This window comes from Acanthopagrus latus, chromosome 13 (genome assembly GCF_904848185.1).
Source record: "Acanthopagrus latus isolate v.2019 chromosome 13, fAcaLat1.1, whole genome shotgun sequence".
Lineage (NCBI taxonomy): Eukaryota > Metazoa > Chordata > Actinopteri > Spariformes > Sparidae > Acanthopagrus > Acanthopagrus latus.
The window spans coordinates 4,043,616-4,056,255 of record NC_051051.1 but is presented as its reverse complement, the minus strand read 5'-3'; the positions used below and the strand labels follow the sequence as shown (position 1 = coordinate 4,056,255).

General features: G+C 40.8%; 1 protein-coding gene across 1 annotated transcript; it reads right to left on the bottom strand.

Moving 5' to 3' along the window:
• Window positions 1-549: 549 nt before the first annotated feature.
• Window positions 550-12,279, bottom strand: frmd8 (FERM domain containing 8). The gene is made up of 11 exons (XM_037119925.1): window positions 11,931-12,279; window positions 10,597-10,694; window positions 10,257-10,424; window positions 9,970-10,071; window positions 7,639-7,697; window positions 7,296-7,462; window positions 5,507-5,722; window positions 5,250-5,373; window positions 4,930-5,079; window positions 3,695-3,923; window positions 550-3,608 (listed from the first exon to the last, which is right to left on the bottom strand). Exons 2-11 carry the CDS (start codon window positions 10,685-10,687, stop codon window positions 3,496-3,498), a joined length of 1,419 nt encoding a protein of 472 aa, XP_036975820.1. The 5' UTR covers window positions 10,688-10,694; window positions 11,931-12,279; the 3' UTR covers window positions 550-3,495.
• Window positions 12,280-12,640: the final 361 nt, after the last annotated feature.

Sequence of the window (12,640 nt, the reverse complement as noted above, 5' to 3'; positions counted from 1 at the left end):
ATTGGCATTTAATTTGTGGCTAAACAAACTAAATATACGAACTCTTTGTTTTAATGGTTAAATAAACAAACTGACCTTAAAGGAAAATACAGTTTAAGACTGTTTTACTGTGTTTACATGTGCTATATGCATTTATGTACCTTCAAACAGTGTTCTCTGATCGTTATTTTTCTCTGAAAACAACTTCTTTAACCAGTTATGGAAAAAATAAATATTTCTGAGTTTGTATTATTACGTAATTCATAGTGTAAATATCAAAATTGCATAGTGCCCCTTTATATGAACGTTTGTATTGATGGCTGTAGATTGTCAGAACTGATACTGACCAATGAAATGAACTTGAACAACAGATGCATTGTCATCACAATGTCATCACAAGGTTAAATAAGCATTGTATGATGCTGGCTGGCTAAAGTGTGAGTATTATAGGTAAAAAGGTAAAAACCTACTGGCTCTATACCATCACACACAATGTACCAACAGTGACAATATGTATAACTTCAGTGTGGCTTCAGGTAGTGAAGTAGTAAACACATGTTGTCACATATGTTCAGAGAAATGGGCCCATTTGCATCCATTTATTTAAAAAAAAAAAAAAAAAGCATCAGACATGTCTTGATGAAGGCAGAAGGAACCACAATACACTGTTCAACAGCAGCCCAGTGTAGTTATCCAGTATATCAATACACTCACATCAGCTAGGAAAAGGTGAAATGCATGGTCTACTTAAAAATGTGTGAAATATATTACAAAAAACACAATTCAGTATTTTTTTTAAACCATAGATACAACAGAAAATGTCCATTCCTGGTTCATAAAACAGTCATTCAGATGACAACTTAGTACAAACAAAAAAAAAGGCACTTAATGCTTCTAAAAAGTGATTGCTTGATTGGAAAATGCTTAAAATGACCTACTTCTTCACTTCACTGTGTACAAACACTGACGAGTATATGAAAATGAAAGTAAAAATATCCTCTCGTAAAAGCTAACAAACGATACAAAAACATCTGCAGACGTACAAGATTTATAAACAGTGTCTTAATATTAATAGTGCAGTATCACATGGTGTGTAGTCTGTCGGAATGGCTATTCTACAATGTGACATGCATAGTGTAAGTTAGCAACAATATATTGGACTGCTGCTGCCGTGGTTAGGTTACAGACTGTAGCTGACGTATAAACAAGTCGAAGCATAGAAAGGTAAAAACAATCATGCTCAGGAGAAGTCAGGAAGAATATACATAATGCCACCACATCTCAGGTCGGGGACGTTAACGTTCAAGTGGAAGGCGGTATTAGAAAGATGTACACCTCCTCTCATGGCTATTAGTGAGGTGAGCTCGTTTGTTTAAATGTGCAGCAAAGACAAAAAACTGCCTTGTATCAGCATTAGGGTGACGTTCAGAGAGACGTCGCATGGCGGATACAGACGTCCGTCTCGGTTGTTAAGGTAGCAAACTGTGCTGCAGCATGATAGACAGGATTGCTTTGGTGTACAGGCTGAGATTCAAACAGCGGTTCTCCATCAGTTCGGCTTCAGCATCCACACAGAGCACATCGTCGCTAACCCGTGAAGACCATACATCTCAGAATTTGGTGGTTTTTGATTATGCAGATGAACTGAAGCATTGAAAGAACCAGTGTGTAGGTTTTAGAGGCATCTAGTGGGTAAAGTTTGCAGACGTAACTAGCTAAACACCCCTCTCTCAGCTTCTGATTTGTCCGTTCTGGGCTACTGTAGAAACAAGGTGGTGCAACAGAGGATCTGCTCCCTCTACAAGAAGACAAAAGGCTCATCCTAATGTAACAACAACACAAAGGTTCTTCATTTCAGGTGATTACACACAAATGAAGACATAATTGTGCGCATTATATTACATTTTTGCCAACAAATCCTTCACACTGGACCTCTAATGTTCCTTTACTTGAAATGTATAACGTGTTAAACTAAATAAACAAACTCTCTTTGTTTTCATGACTGAATAAACAAACTGACCTTAAAAAGGACAACAACAAAACTTCATACTGTTTTACTTTGTTTATATTTGGCGGACCCTGCCACCTTTTTTAGAGTCAATATTTTCCTCTGAGAACAGCTGGTTTATTCAGTAAACGAGTGTGAATTTCTTCTCCAAAAACGACATAGTGCTCCTTTAAAAAAAAAAACCCACAGGAGTATTTAACGATGACGGCGGTATAGTGTTACAATGAAAATAATAATGAGTGATTGTATTTGCAATCAAAACAATCATTTCACGTGGAAATACAGACATGTAGGCTGCAGTTTAGTCGAGTTGTTGATTCTGTCAGTTAAAGCAGAACCAATAAACAGGATATTTTTAGTCTCGTTCGTGTCAAAAGTTGCACAAGTGCAGAATTGCATCGGTTCAATCTTGAAATTCAGGTCTGACCGAGCAAATGATGAGTTATGTCAAGATCTGAACACGGATATCCACTTTGAAAGAGTTTTTATCAGATTAACTCTTCTACAACTTTGTTTATGGTTTGGCTGTTTATTTCCTTGAATCTGATTATTTTGATGGTGCAGATCGATTCACGCTCCCCAGCTGAGGATGTGTAACCAAAACGTCCTATTATTGTACACGTTTTTGACTACAGTAACACCATTTCACTTTTTACAAATAAAAAAAAGAAGCTATCCGTGACATCTGCACTTTCTTTCCACGATAACCAGCTGAACCTATTAATCATGTCGACATCTTAAAACGAGTGTACTTACAAGAAACTCCCACATCCCAGACAGTGTGCTCCCATATGGACTCCTGATGATCTGCAACACCACCCGCTAAACTATTCTAACTCTACTTTTCTAAAGTGTCTTCACCCTTTCACGAGAACAAGGCACTGGCAGTTTTGAGAAAGCAGAATAGTCGGGAACACGCCCTTTAGATCGGCCCCCTGAAACTGTTTGTCATGCTGACTGTAAAGAGTTTGTGGCAACTCGTATGTGTGTTATGAGGAGAAGTTACAAAAACGTCTAATGTCATATGGGGATATATATATATATATATCGAGGTGTTCTTGATGTTAAACCTCCAACAAACATGAAGTAAAAAGAGGTAATGCAGTGGTTATAGTCAAATGAGGTTTAACATATTTGAGTATTTGCAGTGTACACAGCTCCGGAGTGCTGGAGGAGGGTCAATAAGGTCATGATATGATATACAGTCAATGATGGAGTCACCGTCTGAGGATTCCTCTAAGGCTTGAATTACAAATCACCTAACGAATAGCCACTTCAGTTCAACCTTGGAAGCATCGCTGTTAATAGTTTTGTTTTTCACATTACTGTACTCTTCTTAATATACACAACTTCAAAAAGATAAATATTGTCACTCACACTTAGATCCCTCGCTTGGTCCTTTTCTTGTTCATATATTATCAGTTAAATGTCTCGAGTCTTTAAATCTCAGTGTAAAATGTTCAGGTTTGGTCTCTGAGAGGCGCGGGGGGCCGAGCTGAGCGGAGGGACTAACCCTGCTCCAGACTCTCCGTCACCTGCACGGCGGAGTACAAGGGCGCAGACGCCTGTCGGGTGAAGAAGGACGCAGCTCTTTTCGGCTTCAAGCGCTTGATTTCTTTTCCTAGAAGACAAATATTGTTAAATTACTCCAAGAAGCTCACTCCAGAAATGTTACAACGTAGGTGTTAATGTGACCTTTAAACTCACCATTGTCCACGTAGCTGATGGTGTTGAGTGAATGCACCCGATTGCACACGACACTGTTCTGCCTGCTCAGCATCCCGCGCCGTCCTCCACGCCCGTTCTTCTTGCTGCCCTCTTGTCCTGCCGGCTGCTGAGACTGACTCACCTCGCCGTCCATTCCAGCTGCAGCTCCAACCTCTGACGCAGACTTCAGCTCCACACAGAACTCGATGAACCCACTCATGAGCTCGGCCTGGTCGAGAGGAGAAAAAAAACAAACAAATGATTAAGTCTGATTAAGTCTGGTACACATAATGAAAAACTCGACTTTACTTTGTGATGGTGCATCAGGCTTGGATTAGGGCCTGGTGTGATTATCTATGACTGTCTCTATGTTACATAATAACATCTCTTCACCATCTGGCGGCTCATACCCTCATTTTCAACCTAACAATTATCGAGTCAGGATGATGCACACGTGAGCTAAAAAAACTGTTCGATTTCAACCTTAAATATCAAGTTTTAAGCTCCTTTGAGGACAAATGGGCTTATTTGCTCTCACAGACACCAGGTGCAGTGTGATCTCTAGAGATCGCTGCGTATCCTTATTTGAAGCGAGACACTCATAACAGGACTACACCTGGCACCAAACGCTCCAGCAGCAAGATGTTTCTTAAACTGATGTTCAAACAACAGTGGAGGTCAACCACGACAGGCATGACTCATCAACAGCCAATCGACACAATGAACTCAACAGGTCTGAGGCAATTCAAGTATGCTGGTTGATGACAACATACAGATGTTAAAGGGTACCTCCACAAATTAAAGTCTGTTTACAGGTCTTCAAAAAAGTCTTTTGTGGCTCCAAATGAAAGCTGCATATAACATGATGAACTGCTTCTGTGATGTCACTCAGTGGCTAAATTGGATTATGGGTAATGTTGGCACAAAGTTTTGCACTCAAAATAAGATTTCACCTCTTTTACTCCACACATTCTTCTTCCTTTTATTCAGGCGTAACCACCGGATGTTAACAACGCGTCAGAATTTAGCGTGTTCACCTCGGTCTTATGTTTAGATCAAAGTTGAGACAGCCTCTATTGAGTTTACACATTCCCATCTCACAAAAGCAGGATCTTAGACGGTTTAAGTTGACCAGTGGAAAAGGGGCATAATATATAAAATTGGTGGTTAAATTTGAAGTATAATCCTGTCATGCGATTTATGAATTTAACATGATCTCACAGACATTTACTTACTTGTTTTGAGTAGATTTTTAGTAACTTGTTCACAGGAGTGCCGTCTTCCTCTCCGTCGAACTCCAGCCACAGAATGTGTGAGTCCCCCTCCTCCTCTGGGTAGCTGTGGTCCCAGGAAAGCTCGCTGAAACGCAGGCCGAGCAACACGTGCTGCAAGGAAACGTGTTCAACAAGACGAAATCAGGATAGATATCATGAGGAGAAAAGACAACTGCCTCTAACATTTCTCCAGAGTGCACGATGATTATACAAGTAAGCACACGCATGAAGAGAGACACTTAGTGTTGTTGATTTAGAGAGCTGCTAACACAGCTGCTCACCTTCTCTTTGACATCCATCACATAAACGCCTTCCAGGCAGATGCCAACATTCACAGCTTTGCGTTTTCCCCTTTGAAGAATCCCTTGTGCTGGTTTGTCAATCTCCCCCAGGAAGAAAGCGCACCTGTATGTGTGGTTCAGGTAAGATAAAACCAAATAAACATAAAGTGATGGAAGATATGTGAATTAATTGAACCAAAACCTAACTTCGATGGAACAATATCAGAGTATAAAGGGCTTATTATTCAAGTCCTTACCCATAGTAAGGCAGAGTGTGACATGTGTTGAGGTACTGGTGTAGGAGCTGTGTGGGCTCCGGAGTGTCTCCAGCAGATGTGCTGATCTTCTTGTACGCCTCCAGGAGGCTCTGCTCCAGCCCCGCCTGGCGGCTCGACTTCCCTCTCAGAGTGGAGAACAAACCTCCGCTCCCCATCGCAACGTGAGCCGGCAGAAAAGAAGACAGCTTCTTTTCTCTGTGGAGATGAAATCAGGTTACGCTGTTTTGGATTTAGAGCATCTTATATCTGCCAATCTATCTTTGTCATATTCAGTTCATATTTGTTTTGTTAACATTTACGGTTTAATCCTTTGCTTTGTTTGCGCCTTCTTTATAATTAAGAGGACGCCGGCAGAAGTGCAATCTGCTTGTGTGTGCAACTATATTCTCTACATTTCTCCTTAAGGCATCCGTTTTCTTCAATCTTGCAGATTTTGCAAAAACTCTACACTGCAGATTATTTTCCTTTCCACAATCGCTTAATTGAAAGATGTTTATCTCCTCAATAACACCCACTCATGCCACAATATAAAAATATCCGTCTAAGTGGGACAATTCAGTCATAAATGACGTCAACTGATCATTACCTAGAGATCTGGCAATCTGCAGCTAGATACCAAGATTATCAAGTGCTATCTGTGTTGTTCTTCTCCTCAGTGATCCAATCACATCATATCCTGAGGATGTGATTCGACTGTATTCAGGACATGTCCATCATCATGTCATTTATGTGACTACTCGTGTACTTTAGGGATGAAGTCCTAATTCTGTTTGTTTTGATGAAGTGCAGACATTGAATAGTCTATTTTGGCTAAGCAACAAGTAAATGAGGAAGATTATATTTTCAGGATGATGTACAGCAGTTAAAGGGAAGTGGACACAACAGACAAACACTAAGACATTATGACAACACTGTCAGCAAACAAACACTTCCTCTTAAATATATAAATATCTATCTAGAAGTATGTTAATAACTATAGCAACCTGCAATGTGTGTCAAGAGTAACCTGAATAAGAAGAGTGTCTACACTCCTTTGTGCAGATGTAGGTCCTGTGAAGTATTCATAATTGTCAGCCCTTTAATTACAATCAAGTCTTTGTCAAGTCTCTTTGACGCGCTGCCGTGATCATCTCCCTCCAATCAAAAACGGTGTTTTCTGCATTCTTCCACATACCACTCACAAACTAACGAGCAATTGTAAAACACTGCCATGGCACAATGAGTGTTCTCATCACATCTAAAAGAAAAACAAAGCCCCATGGAACAAAAGGAGCACTGCTGACCTTTTTCACAATGTCTCTAGATTTTCATCAAATTACAACCTGTTGTCGCTGATTGTGCCGCAGCACTCGGAGCTCCTCAGTCTACCAGCTGCCCTTTAGAATATGTAGGTTGAGGGTTGTGAGTTTGGTCATGCGGTTTGTTTCTTTCGTACAATAAGTTGAAGCGAGGCGTCCTTTCACCATTTGACAAAATAATAGCCAGGGCCGTTACATCCTTCTTCATTTTCTAAAAAGGCGAACTGAAACCAAGACAACTGTGAACTTCACAAAAAGCTCTCCAAGCAAGAACAGAAGGTGAAGCAGGATCATGTGTTAATGATCAACCAGAATAATGGCACACAACTGTGTGAATGAACGAGAACAAGTTAATGTGGCTATAGATAAACCATAATTATATCTTAAAAAAAACATGTGCTTTTTTCAGTTTCTATTTCAATTATAGGTTTGAATACCAAAACCAACATGCAGACTTGTTTCTAACTCACCTTATAGTGGTAGTAAATTGTTGGCTGTCAAGATTAGGTCCCTCATCGAGAGCTAGAGACAAAGCTCCGAGAGCCGTCCAGTGTTCGGGGTCGGAGGGGTATCGACCTGTGAGAATGTGGCTTCTGGCCTCCTCGTACAGAAGCCTCAGCACCGCCTCGTCCTCTATCTGCTCAGGAGGGAGACAATGACAACAATTATCCAACAGTTAATGGGAAAATGTACTAAAAGCCCAATCTGAGTTAAGTGTGCGCCACCAGTTTGACTAAAACTCCCAAGTTCCCAATAATTCACTCGTATCTAACACTGATGAATGCTCTTGCAGAAAATTCGGGTTAATTGTACCTGCAGCTCTTTAGATTTGGGATAAAACACGTTCCGACGGAACTGGAGATATGGTTCATCTGGGGGGGAAAGCAGAGAGAGGACAAGGACATGTTAGGATCAGGCACCATATTATATTATATACAGTTATTGTATATTAAGTGTGTCCAGTCATCACTGGATGAGAGAGCTGTGGTAGCTCCCTCCAACCCACTCATCATCCTGTACTGTCAGTGGAAGCCCCGCCCACTCACAAAACATAACGACATGCGAGGGATTATGCAATACTGATGACAGACGGTGGTACCTTTCTTTCTTTTTTTTTCCCCATAATATTAAGCTCTCACTGTTGTGTTTTTTTTGGCAGCAGTGATGCCAGGACCCGACACACCACAAACAATCAAGTGTGGGCTGTTTTACTTTGACTGTCAGCGATGACAAACAACACCAGACTCTGAGTCAGAGCCTGACACCTCATTTACAACTCATCAAAACTGTGTTACATTTCACCAGCAGTCCTTTGTGGCGAACACTTCTGACAGAGCAACAGCCAACACTTCCACATACTTTTGTCTTCTCCCAATTAACAGGAAGTTGAATATTTCAACTTTTCTTACATCCAGTATTCCTTCATCAGTACTGAACTACATGGTGTTCTGTGTAACCCATGTCTAAATCACTGCATCATGACAGTTGCTGTAATCCTCGATAAGAACATCCTAAGCAGATGAAAATATCAATTGTTATTCCTCATGGTCATAAAATGTGATCACTGATGTTTACGATCATACTTGTAGAGCTTTATATCTGCTGCTATATGACACTGTAACATTATGAGTGTTTATAGCATCCCTATCAATACATTATGCATGAATAGATTACACATCTGCTACACTTTACAGATGGGAGATTCATGTTGCAGCACACTGAGGATATGTTCGTACATTTCTATTGTCTTTTTTCATACAAATTCTGCTTTGTGTGATTTTTAGTGGAGGGACACGACAAATATCATCTCTGAAAGGTCTGTAAGAGCTTCAGATGAACTTTTTCAGATGACACATTTTTTATACAGAATGAGGACTGTGGATTTTGTCACCTTCCAGTTCACATTAGAAAGGAAGCTTTTCACAGCCAGTGTGAACAGGAGGAACAATTACAACATCATAGTAAAAATAGTTTGATCACACACACACACACACACACACACACAAACACACACACACACACACACAGGCAGCGAGTTTAGTTTGGAGACAGACTTGAAAAACTGTGAAGCTTTGATTTAATCTTACATTGAGGCCTGTAAATGACCATTAGTTCCATTACCAATCAAATCTTCAGATGATTTTATTGATCAACTAACACTTTTATATAATGTCATAAAATGGTCACCATATTATTGACACAGCTACACGCTGCCTGGTCGAGTTCACTGAACATCCCTCATCCTGAATACTATCTGTATGAAGATCGAGGTGTTAAGAGCCAACAGATCTGTCCTTTACTTTAAAAAATCTGATGTGGTCTAAATAAATGTGGGAAGTGTCCAGTTATATCACTTCACATGCAGTGACGGCTTGTTCTCTCCAAGTGGTCTCTCCTCGTGTTGTTTGATTTTCAAGGTGTTTCATCCTTTTTACTTTACTTGTTCTGTTGTGGGAGTTTATTACTTACAATGCAAACTCCCTCCTTTAACTTTTATTTATTCCTCACAAACCTGACAGCATTTTAACCTTTATTTACCCCGAGTAAACCACTAAGCACCAGCAATTTATATGAAAGCTGTAAATCCACAGGGAACAGCTGCAGAGAACTGCCTGTGCTTGGCTTTAGACTCACATGCTGTTGAGAAACCAGGTTACTGGGAAGGGGAGAGCATCAGAGAATGCATTTCCTGTGTTCTCACTATGATAAACTGACATTTACACACAGCTTGGAGGTAATCATGGTTATCTCTTACACAACACTGTTTATCTTAACCAAAGCTGGCATTCAGTAGTGGATAAAGTTTATCATGGCGCAGACTGAAGAGGATGAAGACTTTGTTTCATTGTTTTTTGTTGGAGTTTTTCATATGAGGGACAGTAGTCATCGAGCCATACTTCATTTAACTGTATAATCGTTTGTACAAATAATCTACTGTTCAGCTGATAGAGACGTGTTGACACACAACTAACAATCTGTCTTTTTATTGCTTTGCACTGCTATTGCCGCCCACGTGTCTCTTCTGTCAGTGGATACATGGTCAACAATTTGTGATTCTCCAGCAGAAATCTTTCTGTATGAAACGACGAAATTGTACAATTTTTAGTGCTTGTCCACACATGGACACACAGACTGAACCCTCACCTTGTGATATGTCATCCTCTGAGGCCTCAGTGAAGCGATACAGCAGGTCCTGCCACTGCCGGCACAGTTTGTATGGCTGATGCCTTGCCTTCAACTGCAAATCTGGGGAATAACAAGAAGGCAAATGTTACAGAGTAACACATAGTACATAGTACATAGTGTTTACATAGTACAGTTATGTATTAAGGCTATATCACTTGTTCAAGCAACTGGACACATATCGTGCCAAAGATCAAGACTTGCAGCATTTACACAACATTTGTAAAAGTCTAGGGAAACGTTCTTACCGAGCAGAGGAGAACAGAGCCAGAGGGCGAAGGCATCCTGTACAGACTCGGGAATATTAAGAGCATCACGAACACTGCGGCTCAACTCCTGCACGTTGACAGTGCCAAGTCCTTCCACTGTTAGGTGTACTGCGCTGTCCCCAAACAGGTATATGAGCACATCTTGAGCTGTGAGAACACACAAATAGTAATATTACAAAGACGAGTAAGCCAATGGAAACAAAACCACTTCAAAGTGGAAAGTCAGTTTGCTACAAAAACAAACAATGCACATTTGGAAACACTGAGGAGTTATTTGGTCCTCCATGTTGTGTCTTTGTCATCATTTGCTGCACCGTACCGCGGGAAAGTGTCGCAGAGGAAGCAACACTTCCTCTTTGCGAGTGGTCGTCCGATGAATCTGGCTGGAAACTGCAGTCATCTCCTTCCATCTCTAATCTGAAACACAATGAACAAACACGAAATCAGCCACAATACACAATAACATAACACAAACTGTACCGTATATTTCAATGTGTTTTGACAGGCAGAATAAGTCTGTGCATCTGGACTGGAAAAGGAGACCAGGGAAAGATAAGTGTTATCAGATATTTCACATGGGAACTCTGAATATCATATGTTTAAGTCCCCGTATAGTTCAGGTGTTTAGGAGAACGCTGCAACGCTGTTTTGCTTTACAGCTCCAGAAATGATTTGTGGACATTAAAACTTAACCTGACTTTAGTTTGGGGGTGAATGCATCCTTATAATTATCAACCATCTAATCTATCCATGCAGAATACATCCTATATGCTTGATCTACATGTGTGATGGTATGGGACACCTACAGACATGTGCTATTTCTTCATTTAAAACTTTTTATAATCCAATCATCTACATTATGTACAACTCTCTCACCTGAGTGGCCTATGATGATGTGCATGTGTTTGTATGGTGCTCATAGTAACATTAGCCTAATATATCTTAAAATAAAGAGTCAATAACTGCTTCAGAGATGACTGGACAGTTACTACCAACATTAGGATCCTCACTGACATTATGCAACCTCATCCACATCCTTTAGTCATGGTTCTATAAACAGGTAATCAGGCTAATTTAGCCCCTGTCTCAGTGTGCACCAGCGCCACTAAGTGGTACCAAAGACCCTGAACGACCAGAACATCCCAGCCGACTCCTGCTGACCTCACCCTGCTGAACTACAGTTGTGATTTAGCCCCAGCATGTCACTGTTATTCAGCAAAATTTACATAACAACAGGGTTTGAATAATGATATCCCAACATTTTAGAGGCGGTAAATACAGAGACATAATAACCCGAGGCCCGTGGGACAAGGGCTAACCAGCTAGCTACCCAAGTTGTCCTACACATTCCCAAACAAACGGAAACAATGGTTGCTGCTAACATACCAGGGAACTATTCAACGACACTTAATTAGATATGGTTAGCTAAAAGGGCAAGACAAGCGACCGTGCTAGCTAGCTAACAGAGTGTCACTAACGGGTTACTGCGAAACTTTAAGACACAATAATACACATCCAGTCACCGGCTGACGACAAGTTTGTCCCTCGAAGTGGTTTGTCAGCTAACTTATTTTATCTTTCGGTGTTTACCCAACAGCCCAAAACACTGTTCATAACAAGTGAGGGAACACAATGTGTCCGGCGTCCACCTACCTGCCAGCTGTGGTAGATTTCCCTCCACTTGCAGCCGATTGTCTGGATGTTATCCTGCTAATTCTGTAAATACTGTAGCTAAATACATCAGCTAGTCAACGTTTCGCTGTTATTTCCCTGGCTACGGCTAGCCAGTTGTCTAAAACTAGCTTTCCGGGCAGCTGCAACAGTTAGAGTGTGCGACCCGCGGATGATTCGCTCACTTTGAACGACTCTTCACTGGGCGTGACAGCCACTCGGGAAAGATTCGAACCCCACTTTCTAAACCTTGTATTTATGGATAAAACGACATGTTCAACGGCTAAGAGCAAATAATCCAACGTGTTTGTTTCGAGATCGTTAGACATTACGATGACCGACAGGACTGTGTGCGTTCTGAACGATCCTTTTCCGGGACAGGTTCAAAATGGTCGGATCCCGAGAACGAGTCAGAGAAAGATTCGAATATGTGAGAGCGCGTCGTCTTCGCGCCACGTGATCACGTGACGTCATCGCATCTGTAAGTGCTCAGACAGCAGATTAATTTTATTCATCTGCTCTGGAGGCTGCTGCTGATAGTTTGCAGCTTAATTCAAACCACTTTTATTTGTTTTTTTGTTAGAATTTTAAAGTGTAGACAGAGAGACACTGACTCACAGCTGAATGACAAAATAAAAAAGAATAACCAAATAAACCACAATTTAATCAGCTGAGAATGTGGCAGTGTTCAA